At 53.1% G+C, this 20,780-nt stretch overlaps 1 protein-coding gene across 1 annotated transcript in view; it reads right to left on the bottom strand.

Moving 5' to 3' along the window:
- Window positions 1-20,780, bottom strand: part of TBC1D16 (TBC1 domain family member 16) — a 1,332,482-nt gene that overhangs the window by 116,180 nt on the left and 1,195,522 nt on the right. The window contains exon 8 of the mRNA XM_069655199.1: window positions 20,490-20,624. Within this exon, the coding sequence (XP_069511300.1) occupies window positions 20,490-20,624 (135 nt within the window). The remainder of the gene's footprint in view (window positions 1-20,489; window positions 20,625-20,780) is intronic.

The raw sequence follows: 20,780 nt of genomic DNA, 5'->3' as shown, positions 1-20,780 counted from the left end.
TGTATTTCAGGGGTGCGCGGGAAGTTCCACACGCGAATAGCCTGGGCGCGTGTATTTCAGGGGTGCGCGGGAAGTTCCACACGCGAATATCCTGGGCGCGTGTATTTCAGGAGTGCGCGGGAAGTTCCACACGCGAATCGCGTGTATTTCAGGGGTGCGCGGGAAGTTCCACACGCGAATAGCCTGGGCGCGTGTATTTCAGGGGTGCGCGGGAAGTTCCACACGCGAATAGCCTGGGCGCGTGTATTTCAGGGGTGCGCGGGAAGTTCCACACGCGAATAGCCTGGGCGCGTGTATTTCAGGGGTGCGCGGGAAGTTTTACATGCAATTTCAGCAGGGTACGTGTATTTCAGGGGTGCGCGGGAAGTTCCACACGCGAATAGCCGGGGCGCGTGTATTTCAGGGGTGCGCGGGAAGTTCCACACGCGAATAGCCGGGGCGCGTGTATTTCAGGGGTGCGCGGGAAGTTCCACACGCGAATAGCCTGGGCGCGTGTATTTCAGGGGTGCGCGGGAAGTTCCACACACGATTAGGCTGGGTGGGTCCTCACAGGTGTTCCCTGTACACCCTCGACGGCCCCTGCAGGCAGCCCACAAAAAAGGGGACTACCCTGCACATCTGCTCATGTCCCCCTGCATCCCCACCCCCCAGCAGTGCAGGGGCAGCCTCCACCAGGCCCCCACCTATGTCTCCCACCTCCCCCACCCCCCAGCCACCAGGGGCACCCTCCACCAGGCCCCCACCTATGTCTCCCACCACCCCCACCCCCCAGCAGTGCAGGGGCAGCCTCCACCAGGCCCCCACTCATGTCTCCCACCACCCCCACCCCCCAGCAGTGCAGGGGCACCCTCCACCAGGCCCCCACTCATGTCTCCCACCACCCCCACCCCCCAGCAGTGCAGGGGCAGCAGGCAGTCAGGCAGCAGCAGATGGCAGGTGGGAGCGTGCTCGGGGCTCTGGGGGGCAGTAGTTCGGCCTTCCGGGCAGGAGCGTGGTATTCCGTGTGCTTACGCGTGGCCAGCTTGGTACGGAGTGATTTGGCACGTGAAAATCCTGCATGTCAGCGTGAAAACCGAGGAAAGGCCCTTAGCGTGTAAGCGCGTCAGCACGCATACGCGATTCTATTGGACCAAAGGCCCTCAGCGCGTAAGCGCGTCTGTGACGTGACTCGCACGGGTGTTTCCCACACAGCACGTGATGACAGAGCACACGTGGAAAGACTGCACGTCAGAGTGTAATCGCGTGTGATTGGTGGAAATGGCCCTACACGCAGAAGTGACAAAGCGTGTAATTGGTGGAAATGGCCCTAACGCATACACGCCGCGTAAGTGACGCTGGACGTGTGGGCCTGTATAAAAGGTACGCGTAGAATACGATTTCCTTGTACGTGCTTTTCGTGGAGAGCGAGTGGGTGAATTCTGTACTTCTTGTCGTTTCACACGCGATTTACTTCACGGCGTTTCAAGTTCGTATTCCCTGTTACCTCTGACAGCTTTTTCTCTTTTTTCTCTTTTACTGGTTTACCTGGGCCTATTCCCTCAAACAGTGTTCCCTTCTACTGTTGTCCTGTCTCCTCAGACAGCGTACAAATCTTCTTTTGGCGGGGGTGTTGCCAACCAAACGCGCTCCTTTTTCACGCTCTTTTACCTGGCAGACGGTGAGTCACGCACGTATCTAACATCTGTGCTTGCCCCGTGTGTAGCCTCCCCTTCAGAGGTCATTCTAGGCTGCGTGTGACACGCATACGTTCATTCTTGTGTTACTGGGTGCCACAGCGTAGTGCAGGTTTTTCTTTCTGCACACGTGGTCTAGGAGGGGTTGCGTGCACGTCATCTCCCTTTTTTGGGGCACCTGTGCGTAGCGTGACCCGTCATCTTTCCCCAGGGGTTACAATCAGCCATGCAAGAGCACTAGGGTACAATTACCATCTGGTACCCAACCCCTTTGACCCCCAATTGCCCAGGACAATATTTTACAGCCACTCCCATACGCACATTCACATCAGTGCCATGGCTGGGAGGCGAGGATTCCGTAAGGGTGGCAAAGGTGGACGAGCCACAAGTGGTGGCCGTGGTGGATCCGGTAGGGGACGTGGTCGTTACTTGCAGGGTGAGCCTGTCCCCCCATGTGTGAAGGACCAGTCAAGGGCACCCATAATCCCCCCTCTCCCCCCCTACTGTTGAGGCTGATGTGGCTGACACCATCCATGCTCAGCCCTTGTTGGACCAGCCCATTGTGGCACCAGACCTGGCTGACTCCATGGCTGACTTCCAGGTCAGCAGGCCTATGACACGTGCGCTGGTGCACGTTGATGTCACCATGCCACGTGCATCTGGGGCAGCAAGGTCATCTGCTGCACCAAGTAGGCAGGGCGGAGAGGCTGCAGGGGCAGCTGCGGCTCCATCCACCCCAGCCCTCACACACCCAGCCCAGACAGTGTCGGTCCTAGTCCATGCTGCTGACATTCCCCCTGACACCATCACACTAGAGCCAATGCCTGCACCAACTCCCATGCTGAGTGTGCAATCCCACACTCCTGATACAGAGTCCACCAGGGCTCCTGCCCCTAGTGTCCAGAGCGGCGCAGGACACTCAGGATCACCACCACCTTCCAAGCGGAAGAGGAAGAGTGCTCGTCCGGCACAGGCTGATGCCCCAGACACGGCTACACAGTCCGGCCCATCCAGGAAGCCCAGCTTTACGGATGACGAACTGAATGCACTTGTCGAGTATGTGTCCGCACATGACAACGAGATGGTCATTGTTGCAGGATCCAAGACCACACCTGCACAACGCCAGGCACACTGGCAGACCGTTGCGGACATCGTAAGTGCCCTTGGAATCGTGAGGCGCACAGCCAATGATTGCTATAAGCGCTGGAATGACCTAAAGCGCAGGGCAAAGAGTAAGCTGGCCTCAAGTCATGCCGCAACTCTAGTGACTGGAGGTGGGTCTCCAGTAGTAGACATGGAACTCACTCCACATGAGTCAGTCGCTGGGACCTACGTCACGGAGGAACAGATCCAAGGCGTGGGAGATCTGGCTGATTACGAGGCATTGTCCGGTGAGTGCACATGCATGTGTGTGTCATCCATGTGCATGGTGTGTGTGAGGGCTTCTGTTTGTGTGACAGGTGAGTGTGTGTGCGCCTGAGTCGTATGGGTCAGCCATGTGCTTCATGCAATACATCCTGCGCAGCTGCATTTGGCCATAGCAGTATCCCTTCTGCCAACAGTAGACATCTAGCCCAACTGCACACCAGTTGCCCTTGAAGTGTCACCTTGCCACAACATTGTTGCTTGATTTTTCACTGTTCATTTAGTCAGATTGTTTGCATTCCACCACTATTACTAGGCATGTCGCAGTCCTCTAGTCACATGTCTGACATGGCTATGGTAAAGTGGAGTGACTTTGTTACCTGGATATCATTTGTACAAACATGTCCCTGTGCAATTGCACCATTTCGGACTGGCAGCTCCAGGTGAAGAATCTGACCTGTTTGAATTAGAAAAGCTATTACATGCGGGAACTGGACTGAATGAATAGGTGCTGCCCTCCTCTCCATCTTCACTCAATAGCAATGGTACATGCCATCTGTGTGATGGCATGTGTGTTTCACCTGCCAATCACAGGCCAATGTGTGATGCCACTGCCAGGCAGCATGCAGAAAATGTGTTCATCTTCCATCTTGGTGTCATCAGTGTGTGCCATTTGCCTGCCCTTCATACACAGTGAGGGTGCATGCATGGGAGCGTTTTAGTCATGTGGGACATGTGTCAAACAAGTACTGGTTCTCTTGCTTCTCGGCCCTCATTGTGTGCCATGGTGCTAATGCCTGTTTCCATTTCTTTGTTTTAATGTCTTTGCAGGGGAAGACGCACCTGATACTGCTGGGGTTGTGGAGATGGTGCAGACCCAGGAGGGGTCCGAGGGCCGACCAACCACCAGTGAGGGACGTGGTGTGGTGGTGGGTGAGAACCCACAAGTGCTGCAGGTCCTGCTCTCAAGGGGTGTCTCTGGCTGCACCTCCCCCGAGCTGTACTCAGGTGTTGATTCGGATGAGATCTATGTGCCGTCGCAGGTGAGTGTTCCAGGGAGGGATTCTGTTCTGTCTCACCCACCTGCACCAAGTTCAGAACCCTCAATGGGGATGTCAGTGTTGCCAGCTACGCCTTTGGTGGTTACGGATGCAGGGTCACACTCCGCGACATCTGATCCTGTTCCTGGGCCAGCAGATCAGAGGGGGAATGCAGTCCTGCAGCCTCAGGCAGTGCCGGCACAGCAAGGCGCAGTTCGCCTTGCCCCAGACAGGTGTGGTGCCCGCCGACGTGGTGGCCGTACGCCACCTGGCAATACCGCATGGGAGCAATCCATTTACGGTATGGCAACCCAACAGGCAGCATCATCCGAGATGATGGCTCAGGCCATGGATAGGGTGGCCACTTCCATTGTCCCCCCCTGAAAGGCTGATGGAGCGACTAGAGCAGGCAACCGACTCCATCTGCCAGTCACACAGGGAGGACATGTTGGGGTCCAACAGGGACAGGCGGGCGGCACTGGCGACTCTGCAGGAGGCCATCTCCATTGAGTCCCAGGGCCACAGGGAAGCCCTGAGGCAGGAGCTCCTTCACCTCAGGACGACTCTTGTTGAGCTTGAGGCTTCAACACACCAAAGGACAGAACAGCAGCTGGAGCGTCTCACCCGTACGCTCTCAGCTGAGATGCAGGCAACGAGGGCGGAGGTCCGGGCATCCCGTGAGTTGTTGCATGGGGACCTCCGCACACTCATCCTCCAGAACCAGACCTACCACACCCGCATGCTTGCAGCCATGGAGGAGCAGACTAGGGCCTTGCGTGGGCTGCCTCCCATAGTGCAACCACCTCCGGATGCAGCTGCACAGGGTGATAATAGCGACAGCAGTGATACTCCCACAATAGGGTAGCCGTGTGGGCCATGAGCCCATGGAGGTGTTTTTTTTCCCAGGATCCACACAGGTGGGTTCTGGTGTGCATCCTGTCCTCGGACCTCCTCGGTGGCCTCCCCAACCCCCCCCCGGGCCCTTCAATGGCCATTTTTGATTTATTTTTATTTATTTTATTCCCTATTTTTTTGGGACGATTTGTTGGCTTCCGTGGTTCCTGTGGGCATACGCTGAATTGTGGCTGGGCACATGCAGGCTTGTAATGTATTTGGTTCAGATGCTTGGGTTTGAGTCACACACACCCCTCCTGCTTCCCGTTTCCATGGGCTTGCAAAGGGTGTGCCCAAGTGACAGTGAATTACACAGTGACGTTGGACTCCCATGAGCTGTGTGGGCAGTATGTAGTCAATACTGTGTATACATTCCTAGTGCATATTGCTGTTGTGTTGTACACTGCATGTTGCATTGATGTGTAACTCATCTTATGTGTCTACCTCCCAATTTGCAGGTCCCTTCCTCATGTCTACACAAGGACCTCTAGTCTGGAGATGTGGTCCATGTTGGCAGCAGTGCACCTACAACTCTACATGGCGCCAACACTGCACAGTTGGTAGTGGTGGGAGTGCAGGCATTTCCAGGTGGTGAGACTACTAATATTTAACATTAGTGATGTCATGTTAATGGTAGTACGTGCTCAAGTTTGTTGTTGGTCCGGCATTACTGTGAGCATTTCAGGTGTTGCAAGTATCTAATAGGGACACTGTACATTGTGACACTAGTGTCATGTTGTGTGGATTACTTTGTTTACCTGCAAATAGCATGACATGGCATGGTGTGTGGTGTGGCGGTGCTGGGGTTGGGTTGGCTGACATGGCACTGTCCTCTTGTTGCATTTTGCAAGTGGGTATTCATTTTAGCTGCTTGAATGTGCAACTTCACAAAACTGCATTGGTGGTGTCTGTGTGGGTAGGGATGCACACATTGTGACACTTCCAGGTGAACAATCTCAGGCTGATATGGTTTTCACGGTTCTTTCTCCAGACATTCAGGGTCAGTGTCAGGTTGAGTCATCATTGATTGTCAGATGGAATGTGGCAGGGCAGTGTGCACTCCACAGGGGTGTGATTTCTATGTGAAGTAATTAGCCACTAGCTGTGTACGGGCTGCCTCCCCCCGTGCCCTTTCCCCTCCCATGCGCAGCGGCTGTGCATGTGGTTGGGGATGGGGGGGCACCACCATGTCCACGGCCAGGCCCCGGCGTGTTGCAACGTTGTGCAGGACACATGCTGCCACTATGATCCTGCACACTACTGGGGGAGCGTACAACAGCTGCCCGCCAGAACGGTCAAGGGAGCAAAAGCGTGACTTCAGCACTCCGAATGTGCGCTCCACTATGCCCCGGGTTGTAATGTGGCCTGCGTTATATCTTACCTGGGGTGGCGTGGTGGGGTTCCGAATTGGCGTCATCATGTGGGGGCTGAGAGGGTAGGCACTGTCCCCTGTGGAGGTGGTGATTGGTATCATTGGTGGGGTTGTGACCTTGCTCAGTATCTGACATGCATGCATGTGCAGTGGCATTCATACTCACCAAGCAGCCATGTATCGCCATGCCGCCCAGCTTCTAGGTCCCGGCTTAGGGTGGACATTCGGTAAATGAAGCTGTCGTGGGTGGACCCGGGATAGTTGGCATATACTGAGGTGATGATTCCCTTGGCATTACATACTACCTGCACGTTGATGGAATGCCAGTGCTTGCGGTTCCTATAGATGTGCTCAGATGCCCTGGGGGGACGTAAAGCCACATGGGTGCAGTCGATGGCACCTAGCACTTTGGGGAATCGTGCCACAGCGTAGAAATCCAGGGCGGCAGCATGCCTTTCTGCAGGGGTTCTGGGCAGGTATATGTGCCTGCGGACTGATGGGCGTGCAGTGATGATGTTCAAGACCTGGTGTGGGCAGCGTGACTGGGTGACCTGTGATACACCACCCACAATGGCACTTGTCCGCTGAAATGATCCAGTGGCTAAGAAGTGCAGTACATTGAGGACCTTCTCCAGGGGGCTGAGTGCCTGGGAGCACAGGGTGGGTGATGTGAGGTCATCCTCCCACTCACTCACCAGGTCCAGTATGATGTGTGGTGGAAACCTGTACCTCCCATGCACCTGGTCATCAGGCATCCCGAAAAGGCTGGTTCTGGGTGTGAATATTCTGGCCCTGACTATCCTCCTCCTCCTCCTCCTCCTCCTCCTCCTCCTTTGGTAGGCCACGCCCACTGCTGCTAGGAACGGTATGTTCATCCTGGGTCTGAGCTTGTTATTTTTTTAGCGCGCAAATTAATGCGTCGCGCGTGTTGTAGGCGAGCGTGTGACCCTCGCACCCCTGAAATCCAGTACCCAGTCCAATAGCGTGTGGAAATTCCCGCGCACACCGGGATACAAGTGCGCTGACGTACTTGCGTGTGTAAGTGTCCGCGCACACCTGATATACACGTACATAGGACAATCGCGTGTACGCGCACTTTTGTCCAATTACACGCGATGACACCCTGACGTGCTGTCCAATTACACGCAATGAGACTCTGCTGTGCTGTCCAATTACACGCGATGACACTCTGACGTGCAGTCTTTCCACGTGTGCTCTGTCATCATGTGCTGTGTGGGAAACAACCGTGCGGGTCACGTCACAGACGCGCTTACGCGCTGAGGGCCTTTGGTCCAATAGATTCGCGTATGCGTGCTGACGCACTTACGCGCTAAGGGCCTTTCCTCAGTTTTCACGCTGACGTGCAGGATTTTCACGTGCCAAATCACTCCGTACCAAGCTGGCCACGCGTAAGCACACGGAAGACCACGCTCCTGCCCAGAAGGCCGGACTACTGCCCCCCAGAGCCCCGAGCATGCTCCCACCTGCCATCTGCTGCTGCCTGACTGCCTGCTGCCCACGTGCACAGCCATTTGCTGCCTGCACATCAGCCAGGGGTGCTGTTGCTGTGACCACCCCTGCTGGAACCGAAGACTCCCGACTGGAATTCCATCGCTCCACAGCCCAGCCCCAGGACCCAGTTGCCCACCCACTCCTGCCTCTGGGGTTGTCATGTCGGGGCAAACACCATCTGTGACCACTGACAACCCCCGGCCAGAGAGGCAGAGGGGCACCAGCTTCAGTGCCACCGAAGTTGGTGTCCTGGTGGAGCAAGTCCTGGGGCAGTATGATGCCCTCTTCGGAAGTTCCCGCGGCGACAAGGAAGGACGGACTCGGATCTGGACTGACATTGTGACTGCCATCAACGCGGAGGGGGTGGCAGTCCGGGACTTACAACATGTCAGGAAGCGCTGGGAGGACTTCAGGTCCAGGACCCTGAACAAGGCCCGGCGCCTCTTGAAGGCAGCGGATGCCAAGGGGCGCCGGGGCTACTTGTCGGAAGAACAGATGTGGGTCCTGGAACGCATATCCCCAGCCCTCCACGTCCAGGTCCTAGAGAAGCAGACCCGTCTGGAGTCGAGCGGTGAGTGTACATGCATCCTGATTGTGAGCAGTGCGTGTGGTGATTATTCGGCATTGTGCCCGTTGCACATCTGTTTGTATGGGGTCGAGTATGGGTGGGGGTGTACAGGGCCGTGACACATGCGAGGGCTGTAATGTGTGAGACATGGATGGTGCTTGTGTGTGTGGGCTTGCATGGCAAATGCAGTTGTGCGTGCACACATGTTTGGATGAATGTGTATGTAAGTAGACATGTCTGTGATGTCAGGCATGTATGTTGTTTTCGGCTGCATGTATGAGCACTGTGTACATGTGCATGTGTGTGTATTTGTCAAGGGTGCAACAGTGATGCAACATGGATGCATGTGACAGCGGTATGTGGAAGCCTGATTGGCAGATGTGACATGGATGCCCGTCTGAACAGTGCAACACTTGGCAGAGGTGTAGACATGCATGCAAGTGTGGTGCTGTGTGTACATGTGTGGTGCACTTCCTGTGTTGCATGTGATGTCTGGCTCCCCTTTGGCTGCTGATGCTGTTGTATGTGTAGGGATGGTGGTGGCAGTTGCGATATGGCTGTGGTATGGCTCATGTGTGTGAGTTGCAATGACGTGTGTTGGGGATTGTGATGACATGTCTGAGGTTTGCCAATGCCACTCATGTGCAACTGTCATGCGTGTATGTGTCCATTGTACAGTGCCCTGATGCCTGTGTTTTGTTTCTCCCTGTCTGCAGCGTCAACTGATGAAGAGGGCGGAGAAGGTGCTGTGGAGCACAGCGCCGGGGATCCGACCGCCAGCCGGAGACGCAAGGCCCGGCTCCCCTCCCGTGTTGTCATCTCGTCGGGGAGTGAGGAGTCCGGTGCCGCGTCCCAGGCCGCAGCTGCCGGGAGGAGGTCCAAGAGGCGGAGGTTGCAGTTGGACTCCTCGGCAGCAGAAGGGGCAGCTGGGACCCCACAGGGCCCAACAGGGGAAGATGGCACGGAGTCATCCAGGTTGGTGGGGGGTTTGGTGGAGGAGGGGGCCGTGCAAGCACCAGAGACGGGGTCTGGAGGTGGGGATCCCACTGGTGCTAGTGGTGCAGTGCAGGACCATGGACAGGAGGCAGCACAGGCGGCCGCAGAGGTGCCTGTGTGCAATCCTGTCCCCGATCCTGTCCCTGCATCATCTTGCACCAGCAGGGATGCCTACGTCCAGACCCATTTTCAGGCAGGGGATGAGCTGACGTCAACTGGCCTTCCTCTGCCTGCGGACGTGGCCATCCAGGTCCGGGTTGAGCCTGTCCTGGCTGGTGTGGCGTTGCGTCAACGGGCCATGCGAGGTGACCTGCAGTCTTTTCATGGAGAGACTGCACGTCATCTCGAATGGCTCGTTGACCACGTCAGCCTGCTGGGACAGGTCACCCAGGCCGGATTCCTCCATCTGATGGGGCTTGCTCCGACCCCCTCCTCAACTGGACCCCCTACGCGCCAGTCGTCCTCTGTGCCATCTTCCCACCCATCAGTCACCTGGGTGCCCTGTGGAGCTGCCTCGGACGGTGCGGCCAGGCTGGTGGAGGAGGCATCCCTGCCACAGTCGGGAGTCGGAGGTCCAGCAGGGGAGGCCACATCAACAACTGCACCCCAGCCGGCGGAGAATGTGCAGGCAGCAGGAGGCAGTGCACGGGCAGAGGCAGAGCAGCAGCAGCAGCAACATGGTGGGAGACATGAAGGCTCGGGGCTTTCGACATCGGAGGGGCAGGCATCGGCCGGAGGGCAGGGGGACCCAGGACAGAGAGTGTCTTCCGTGTGGCAGCGGTTGGGCCACGCCTTAGGTGCGGAGCGTCGGCGGGCGGAAGAGGCGCGGCTCACAATGGTAAGGGCGGAGAACTCCATGTGGAGTGCCCTGAGGCGGGCCGAGTGCCTCGAGGCAATCCGCAGGGGGTTTGAGGAGGACACGGCGTCGTCCCTGCGGACCCTCGGGGCCATGGAACTGGACCGCCTCCGGGACATCGAACAGGAGTTCGATGATGCCCTGGCCCGGGACACCACGGAGTGAGCCGCTGGACTTGCCCGCCGCCTTTGTATATAGTTCTTTAGTTTTAGGTTTCCTTTCTTTCTTATTATGATTTGGAGTCGACGGACACTGCTCCACTTTTTGTATATAGTTGATTTTTAGGTAGGTTTCCTTTGTTCAGTTGGGCTCATGGACCCTTGGTAGTTTTTTACATAGTTCTTTATTGCATGGAGATTTTTTAACTTTTGACTTTGGGCAAATATTTTTTGGATTCTGATTTTCAGTTTTGTGTTTTTATACGGACATGCAGCTTTTTTTTTCTCATTCACATTGTAGTTTGTTTTCTTTCTTTAGCATTCTTTATTTTTTTCAATACAATTTTGTTTCCATACTTCACTGTGTGGTATCATCTCATTGGTTTCATGCATGTCATGTTGTGTGTTTTCCCATTCAATTGCAACCATTGTGTGTGACGGACATGGGTTCATTAGCTTAATGAACATTGGGGGTGTAACATGTGATTTCCATTTCCATGTGGGTGAATGGGTTACTTGGTAGGTCTTTTTGGCTGTGGAGGCTGTCCATTACGCACATGATTGGGGATTGTGAGGACCTGGTGGGGGCTGCCCCTGCACTGCTGGGGGGTGGGGTGGTGGTAGACATGAGTGGGGGCCTGGTGGAGGGTGCCCCTGGATGGTGGGGGGTGGGGGTGGTGGGAGACATGAGTGGGGGCCTGGTGGAGGGTGCCCCTGGTGACTGGGGGGGTGGGGGTGGTGGGAGACATGGGTGGGGGCCTGGTGGAGGCTGCCCCTGGTGGCGGGGGGTGGGGTGATAGGGGACATGAGTGGGGGCCTGGTGGAGGCTGCCCCTGCACTGCTGGGGGGTGGGGGTGGTGGGAGACATGGGTGGGGGCCTGGTGGAGGGTGCCCATGGTGGCTGGGGGGTGGGGGTGGTGGGAGACATGGGTGGGGGCCTGGTGGGGGCTGCCCCTGCACTGCTGGGGGGTGGGGGTGGTGGGAGACATGAGTGGGGGCCTGGTGGAGGGTGCCCCCGGTGGCTGGGGGTGGTGGGAGACATTGGTGGGGGCCTGGTGGAGGTTGCCCCTGCACTGCTGGGGTGTGGGGGTGGTGGGACACATGGATGGGGGCCTGGTGGAGGGTGCCCCTGGTGGCGGGGGGTGGGGGTGATAGGGGACATGAGTGGGGGCCTGGTGGAGGCTGCCCCTGCACTGCTGGGGGTGGTGGGAGACATGGGTGGGGGCCTGGTGGAGGGTGCCCCTGGTGGCTTGGGGGTGGTGGGAGACATGAGTGGGGGCCTGGTGGAGGATGCCCCTGCACTGCTGGGGGGTGGGGGTGGTGGTAGACATGAGTGGGGGCCTGGTGGAGGGTGCCCCTGGTGGCTGGGGGGTGGGGGTGGTGGGAGACATGGGTGGCAGCCTGGTGGAGGGTGCCCCTGGTGGCTGGGGGTGGTGGGAGACATGGGTGGGGGCCTGGTGGAGGGTGCCCTTGGTGGCTGGGGGTGGTGGGAGACATGAGTGGGGGCCTGGTGGAGGGTGCCCCTGGTGGCTGGGGGTGGTGGGAGACATGGGTGGCGGCCTGGTGGAGGGTGCCCCTGGTGGCTGGGGGTGGTGGGAGACATGGGTGGGGGCCTGGTGGAGGGTGCCCCTGGTGGCTGGGGGTGGTGGGAGACATGAGTGTGGGCCTGGTGGAGGCTGCCCCTGCACTGCTGGGGGGTGGGGGTGGTGGGAGACATGAGTGGGGGCCTGGTGGAGGGTGCCCCTGGATGCTGGGGGTGGGAGACATGAGTGGGGGCCTGGTGGAGGGTGCCCCTGCACTGCTGGGGGGTGGGGGTGGTGGGAGACATGAGTGGGGGCCTGGTGGAGGGTGCCCCTGCACTGCTGGGGGGTGGGGGTGGTGGGGGCCTGGTGGAGGGTGCCCCTGCACTGCTGGGGGGTGGGGGTGGTGGGAGACATGAGTGGGGGCCTGGTGGAGGGTGCCCCTGGTGGCTGGGGGTGGTGGGAGACATGGGTGGCGGCCTGGTGGAGGGTGCCCCTGGTGGCTGGGGGTGGTGGGAGACATGGGTGGGGGCCTGGTGGAGGGTGCCCCTGGTGGCTGGGAGTGGTGGGAGACATGGGTGGGGGCCTGGTGGAGGGTGCCCCTGGATGCTGGGGGTGGGGGTGGTGGGAGACATGAGTGGGGGCCTGGTGGAGGGTGCCCCTGCACTGCTGGGGGGTGGGGGTGGTGGGAGACATGAGTGGGGGCCTGGTGGAGGGTGCCCCTGCACTGCTGGGGGGTGGGGGTGGTGGGGGCCTGGTGGAGGCTGCCCCTGCACTGCTGGGGGGTGGTGGTGCAGGGGGACATGAGCAGGTGTGCAGGGTAGTCCCCTGTTTTGTGGGCTGCCTGCAGGGGCCGTCGAGGGTGTACAGGGAACACCTGTGACCCACCCAGCCTAATCGCGTGTGGAACTTCCCGCGCACCCCTGAAATACACGCGACCAGGCTATTCGCGTGTGGAACTTCCCGCGCACCCCTGAAATACACGCGCCCAGGCTATTCGCGTGTGGAACTTCCCGCGCACCCTTGAAATACACGCGCCCAGGCTATTCGCGTGTGGAACTTCCCGCGCACCCCTGAAATACACGCGCCCAGGCTATTCGCGTGTGGAACTTCCCGCGCACCCCTGAAATACACGCGCCCAGGCTATTCGCGTGTGGAACTTCCCGCGCACCCCTGAAATACACGCGCCCAGGCTATTCGCGTGTGGAACTTCCCGCGAACCCCTGAAATACACGTAGCCCGCTCCCCCAGGCCCGATCGCGTCAAAAACTTCACGCGAACCCCTGTAATACACGTAGCCCGCTCCCCCAGGCCCGATCGCGTGAAAAACTTCACGCGAACCCCTGAAATACACGTAGCCCGCTCCCCCAGGCCCGATCGCGTGAAAAACTTCACGCGAACCCCTGAAATACACGTAGCCCGCTCCCCCAGGCCCGATCGCGTGAAAAACTTCACGCGAACCCCTGAAATACACGTAGCCCGCTCCCCCAGGCCCGATCGCGTGAAAAACTTCACACGAACCCCTGTAATACATGTACCCTTCTGAAATCGCGTGTGAGACTTCCCGCGCATCCCGGTATACACGCACACGTATTTTTTGTCAGCGGGTGTCCGTGTTTGTGGGTACCCCTTTGCACGTCATTTGTCCTGGAGGGTCACAGTATAGGACATTCATCATGGCAGTATATAGGTGCTATTTGTTGGCGCACCTTTTGGCGCACATTTCTTACAGCCGCAGAGACGCTACCGCCTGCTTTCTTGTGGCGGTCGTGTTTGTGCCTGTGCGCTGGTTTGAGCGTGCGCTTTTTTGCCCTATTCTATTCCATGAATACGTGTTGTAGGCGAGCGTGTGGGCGTTCCGCGCACTTGTGCCCTGTACTTCCCCCGTGACGCCCACGTTTTTGCAAGTTGTTCCCCATTCCGAGTGTTACGCCCGTGTTCCGCCTACTTTTGTTGCGTGCGCCGCGCTATGTGCGAATTTCGCTGTGGCCTGTGCGATTTTCGCTGTGACCTGGCGCACGCTGTTAGATGGCCTGTGCGCCAACTTGCGTGGCACACTTTTTTATCGCACATCCGCTGGTTTTCTCGCGCACGGACTTCCATGAATTGACGTGCGCTGCTTTTCGTGCGATTTTCGCACTTGCACTGCGGTTTTCGCTATTCCACTGCGATTCGCACATTTTTGCCCACTTGCGCCGCGCTAATTATTCCATGAATCGGCCTGTTAATGTTTTTTAAAAATCTAATTGTCTCAAATATTCTGCGGGACTCTAATGATATGTGGAAATTAATCTTTTCAAGTTCAAGATTAGCGGTAAAGGTAGCGTTGTACATTTTCTTGAAGCTGTACTACCAGATATAGAGAGCTAAATCATGTCAAGATTGCTGCCATCTTAAAATGTTTAATGCAAGTAGGATCAGCCATAGGTTGTTGTGGTTTTGGTATATAGGCTCAGCTGGTCATGTTTTATGGTTTATGATTGTGAATAGTAACTAATTATGATCACGTTTTGTTTTAAGAGCCGATATGGAATGTACGACAATTAGCGTAGTTTTTATTTTTTCCTTTTGTCTGTTTAGTTTATTTTATCATATAAATGGTTATGGAAGTTGTGTATTGCTGTATTTTTCTTTTCTGTCTTTCTCCTTTTGTAAAAAAACATATGTAAAGTTTTATATTTGAAAAGTTGATTTTCTTAACTAAATCAAATAAAAAAAAAATATATGCAGTTCTATTTATACTTGTGAACATACATTTAAGATAGGGTTCCGGATACAGTTTAGTTTTAACTATCAGGTAGCCTGTGAAACTGGACAGTTTGGTAGATTCAAAAATCAGAGTTTCCAGGAACACAATCCCAAGCTTAGATCATATTACCCTTTTATGCTCTTGCATAATAGGAACATTTTCAGTGAGGCGTCTCAATGCTTTGCAGTGTGTTGTAGAGATGTCTATATAGTTTCCAAGATTTGCCATTAGTAGATTCTACTACATCTCTAAAAACCACATTATATAAAGACAAGTTGGCCGAGGAATTTAGGCAAAAGGAAAAGGGCCTTGAAAGGATCTAAAACCTGAGCGCCCTGAAGGAAGTTTACAACAATAGCGATATAGTTGGGGTACTAATAAGACGATACTCAAGGCCTAGTAACTGCAACTTTTATTGTGGAATCACCGCTGGATTTAGCGATCCTCCCTCATCCACGTGTTTTGCATCAACGTGTTTCTTCCAGTGAGGTTGCCGTCGTTTAGGCCCCTGTTGCCTTGCCAACATGGCTGCCACAGTGCCTTCAGCCCAGCTTACTGGTGTGTCTGGCCTGTTCCCGCTCCCAATGGCTGGCTTCACTAACTTCAGCCAATCGTGTGAAGCGGCAGGCGGGAGCCAGCCCGTATGATCTAAAGCCTGTATCAAAGGCCCCGTCTTCTCCCTGTCCCCTGCCTGGACTGACCTGGGGGCCTGCCCCGACACTCCACCCGAATACATGGTGGCTGCGTGACCCTGCACGCCATGGAGGCCACTCTGGACAGTTCCCTCCTGCCTTGCGGGTTAGACTTCATTGCTAAACTTCACCACTACACCCTTGACTTTCTTCCCACATTGCCTCTTTTGGACCTCTACTCCTACTATTGCGAGCCGTGCCTAGTGGCTAGATTGTTTTACATCTGCCTGCCAATTATTGAATCTGTCTATGCCTAGTGATGGCCTTGTGCCCTCATCCTTCCTGTTGTTCTGTCTTGTTCTGTTGCTCCACTGCTTGTACCCCCAATGTGTTTTCTCCTCTAGCGTCCATACCCCATCAGCGTTACCTGACTCACCCCAATTACACCTCCTATCTCCTCACGCTGTCGCCTATCTGTGCTGGCTGCCTTAATGTTGTACTCCCTACCACCAGCTTGTCCCCTGCTTGTTTCCCACCCACTTACAACCACATAATTGATGTAGCACCCCGTACCATGAGGCGAGGCTTTCCAAATTGTGTAACCAAACCTATGTTGCATTTTACCTACCTTATCTGCATATTTTGATGTAGCACCCCGTACCATGAGGCAAGGTTTTCCAAACTGTGCACCCAAACATATGTTGCATTTTACCTACCTGTATCTGCATATTTTGATGTAGCACCCCGTACCATGAGATGAGGCGTTCCAAATTTTGCACACAACCCCATGTCTGCTAGTAACCACTGTAACCACCTTTTCAAGCAAAACTACTTTGTAATCGACTGTAACCTACTACCGCTGTAAGTAACAACTTCCTTAAAAAAAGCGCCTAGATGCTTCTGGATTATGCACGCTATATAAATGACAAAATAATTGAATAAATAAGATTGTTTGTCTTTTCCTCTCTCTGTCTTAACTCCCTTGTCTTGTCTAGAAACATTTGTATACATGCGCGTTATAAATGACATTCCAGGCCACATTTGAGGAGATCAAGTTCTCGGGGTAGTTGAAATAATCTACGCCCTGTTTTGCATTGCCATTCATTTTAAAACAGGGATTTCTTTTTCTTCCTCGTGTAAAGTCAATAAGCATGACTTTTGATTACCTATGTTTAAAATGAAATGGTTACCTTGCAATAAGTTGCTATGCTATTAGTTGGGCTCTCAGGGCATTAGGTGTCCTGGCCAAAAGGACTGAATTGTCTGCATATAATAACATTGGTACTGGCTTCCCACAGTTGCAGCTGTATCTTTAGAGGATGCAGACTAGGAAGGAAACGAACATCTTGCTTGTCAGTGAATACCTAAAAAGAGTCACTTAGGACTTGCGAATCATATGTATATACCCCCTCAGTATAACTGGATATCCAATCTACTTATAACCTGTAACCTCCCATTTCAACGACCTCTGTTAAACACAAACTACTTAGCTAGGTCTGTGCTATATGAAACTAAATACAAATACAGAAGTCTGAGTAAGACTTAACTTTCATCAGGCTAAGCAACTATTTGTCAAGGATTAACTAAAAATGGTGACCCTGTCTCAGATTCATCATTTCAGCTCAGGACTTGCATTGTGCTGTCATATACCTATATGTTGTCTAATATGACAATTTTTAGGTCCAAAGGGGTGAAGGGTAGAAAGGACTTGTTCTATAGAAGGCTTTGCGGCGAGACAAAATGAGGACGCAGAAACTGAGGGAATTTCCAACATGGGTTTATTTAAGAATAAGGCCACACCTTCCCTATCGCTGTGGGGTATTGACTACCTATTTTTCTAAGGTGCTCGTCTGAAAATGTCCAAAGGAATAAGTCTGCTGTCCAAAACGAATGCTAACTGACCCTACCACTATTCTAACAAACTAATGTCAGGAGTATGACTCCCTTCTCTTGATGAATTATTTGTGTACTCTTCTTCTTCAAGCTTTCTTGTTAATATTCAATTTTCAAATACTCTCTTATTACTTTCTGTACCAGTTCCTGTAGTTCTCTTTGCAAACATTTGGCTTTGCTCTTTAATGATTATGTTTTTTGTCTTTGGCGAATCCTTTGACTCGTGCTAACATATTCTGGATAGCCTTGAAAAGTGTTTTTTCCTTTGTGTTGTTTACAATTAGGCTTCATCCTTTCTTGCCGCAGTCTGTCTTGTATATCATTTATTTCTGAGCCCTCTGTGCCCTTCACTTTATAGTATTCTTTCTGTTACATTCCCCTGAATATTTCTCGAGTAACTGGGCGTTTCCCCCTCTTCGTAGGATAGTGTGACCCACATTCCATTGATCTCTCCCTCAGGATTATTTATGATCTTTCTTATTTTATCACTGCTCAAATTCATCATCTTTAGTTTTATGACTTTGTCAATTGCATTAAAACTAGTCTTTGTATTTGCATAATGAGCGGTGCTCGACCTCTTGGTTCTCCCATTCTCCCTGTTACCTTTAGTCTGTCGGGGGAATGTCACTTGGGCCTCTACTGGCATGTGACCTTTTCCTCTGCTCGGTTTCTCTGTCAGCTCCCTTCTGCCGACGGCTTCTCCTTGCGGTTCCCTCACTCTCTTGGCATTGCGGTGTCCAGTCCGGAGAGCTTTCGAATTACGGTATGGTGTTTGCGCTGTTAGACGGGCAGCCTGCCCATCACAACGTCCTTGTGGTCACATCACCGTCCCACCTTGGACTCCACTTACCTCAGCTTCTCGCTTTAAGCATACGCTGGGCTTCCTGCTGCTTTCTTTAGCTCTGCACTCGCTAGCTCTTACGCTCCCAGGGGGTCTCTCCTGCCTTCGTATGCATTCCTCTCCCTCTGCTTTGTTCAGCCTACACTTGATGGAAGATATTGATAAAAAATGATGGCATGAAACAGCTTTCTCATCAGCCAAGTATCGACACTTGACACTACTTTGGATATTAGATAGTCCCATGTAAGCCATCACGTGACATGGTTTAGGAAGTTCCTCACAGGAACAGGAGTCCTTGTCCCCAAAGGGGGAATCTCTCCTGGTGAGGCCCCACTTGCCTCTACCCTTAAGGAGGGCACTGCAGAGTAGGCTTACCTACCTAGCCTCACAGAGGGAGGCTTCCCCTTGGGGAGAAGGGACAAATTCCCTCGATTTGTGACAGCTCCCTTTTGGCCTAAGCCATGCATTCAGAGTCTTTAGTTAAGTGATGGCAGTCGTCATAGCCATTCTTGTCTGTCAGATATCAACACCTAGAGCCATCTGAACACCTGGATACTCATGTCTACATTTATCAGGGTATTCCATCTGTCCACCTAATGTAATGACATCTATACTACCTGGTATACAAACAAATACTTTCATTAATTGGGGAAGAATTCTCCTTGGTTTCATAACATAGACGTACTTTCATTGGAGGTCTGCTGAACACAGCAGTTGGAAAGGCTTTGCCTCGTAGGAAAACATTTTAAATCTTCAAGAGACATCAATGGACCATAGGTCTTATAGAAACCACTGGATTGGTGATTTCAGAGAGCTCTGTCTCATGGTCTTCCATATTCACACTACCATGTTTTTTAGGTTCAGGACACAAGTTAGTCAACTGCACCCAGTGAAATATTGATAGAAAAATGAGCACCAATCCTCGCTGATGTTGGTCTTGGCATTAGTTAACATCGAACTGCTAAGGAGGGTAAAGGGAAAAAAAACTGGTTATTCAAGTTTGGAATCTGAGCTGTACATAATATTGGGCTCTTCGGAATATGGCTGGGGAGCTGCCTTTGGTGGTTAGATGTTATGACTTGGTCGGCATTTTGAATCTTCCCACTAGTATGGAGGAATGTTAAGTACATTTAACTCACCATCGTAACTCTTGCACTCCTTTTCCCCATAGGCACACACATAATCATTCTCTTTATTTATATAGGTCTTTGAACTTTGAAAGATAGGGTTTCTTGAAGCCAGCAGTCATTTCGGAGGCTATCTGGAGATGCATGCAAGTCTAGAGCTTTCAAATGTAAAGTGACAGACATATGCTTACAAAGGTTGTCTTGCTAATTACAGAAGGTATGCAACTGGTATGAGCAAAGAGGTACTATGAGCTAGCAGTAGAGTTTGCCACTAGCAAGATTAACTTATACTATCTCTCTTATATACCCTGGCTCCCACTTCACTCTTACAGAAGATACAAATGTAAGCAATTGCATCGGTTTGCATACAATGTTTTTACAGACCTTACACCATCTACACCATCGTCTTTGGGCTGTTTCTAATCTTCGTTTAACCATCTGAAAGTGTGGCCACCATAGTTGACAGTAGGTATGGAGAGTGTTGGCAAGGGTCAGGGCATACCTGCATGAAGTGAGGTAGGTGGTAAAAGCATAGTACAGGAGTTCAGAGGATGGTAGTAAGGATAAAGAACCAAGGTGAGAGTTGCAGTAAGGGGAAGTATTAGGTGATGGTAATGACAAGGCGCGAAAGGGGCTGGCATAGGCAGAGCGGGAGTTTTTTTTCTTTCTTGATTTGTATTTATAAAGAGCAAAACAACCCTCAGCCATCGCAGCGCTGGTACAGAAAGGTTACATAAGTGATTTAAAAAACATACATACATGCATATTGCCTAGCCCCATGTTGCAGGGCGGCTTACTTAGTTGCATAAGTGCTTGCAAAGACATACAGGTTGCCTAACCTCATGTTGCAGGGTGGCAGCAGAATATAATGCAGAGTTATTTTGGGTGGCACAAACATGCTGCTCTACCCCATGTTGCAGGGCGGCAACAGCATACAATGCAGAGTCAAATTAGGTGGCACAAAGATGCTGCTCTACTCCATGTTGCAGGGGGCAGCAGAATACAATGCAGAGTCAAATTAAGTGGCACAAACATACTGCTCGAGTCCTGCATGGATTAAGGTGGATGGAATGAGCCCAGGGCTGCAAGAGTTAATGCTTCAGTTAGTGCTAAGAGGCGAGAGCCCACATGAGCACAGGATGTAGATAGGTAGCAAGGGATTGTTGTAGGTCTACGGATTTGGGGATGGTGTTGATGGCTGCAAATGGTGATAGTGTTGTATATCTGGTGATGAGGGGATCATTGTGTGAAGTGGCAGAATCAGGTGATGTAGCTTGAGGTGCAATAGATTACCTCATAGATTCCACATTGGGATTGTCCTGTCCACGAAAGAATGGGTTGCTACGGTCAGTTCGCACCACATCTTTGTCTACAGTAAACTGTACGTTGCGCCAGAACTCCTTCTGCTGTTCGGGGTTCATCGTCAGCCTGAGACCAGAGAAGAAAAGAAGGGTGTCAGAAAACTGCAGGAATCAATCATGACAAAAAACAGACACATGGAAGAGAATTGTGCTGGAAAAAACAGGCAGGCAATAGCAGGGGTAGAAAATGTACTGTGTTGTACAGAACGATAGACAAAGCAGG

Source organism: Ambystoma mexicanum, chromosome 3q (assembly GCF_040938575.1).
Source record: "Ambystoma mexicanum isolate Mex_15411 chromosome 3q, UKY_AmexF1_1, whole genome shotgun sequence".
Taxonomy (NCBI): Eukaryota; Metazoa; Chordata; class Amphibia; order Caudata; family Ambystomatidae; genus Ambystoma; species Ambystoma mexicanum.
This window is presented reverse-complemented; position numbering and strand designations above follow the sequence as displayed.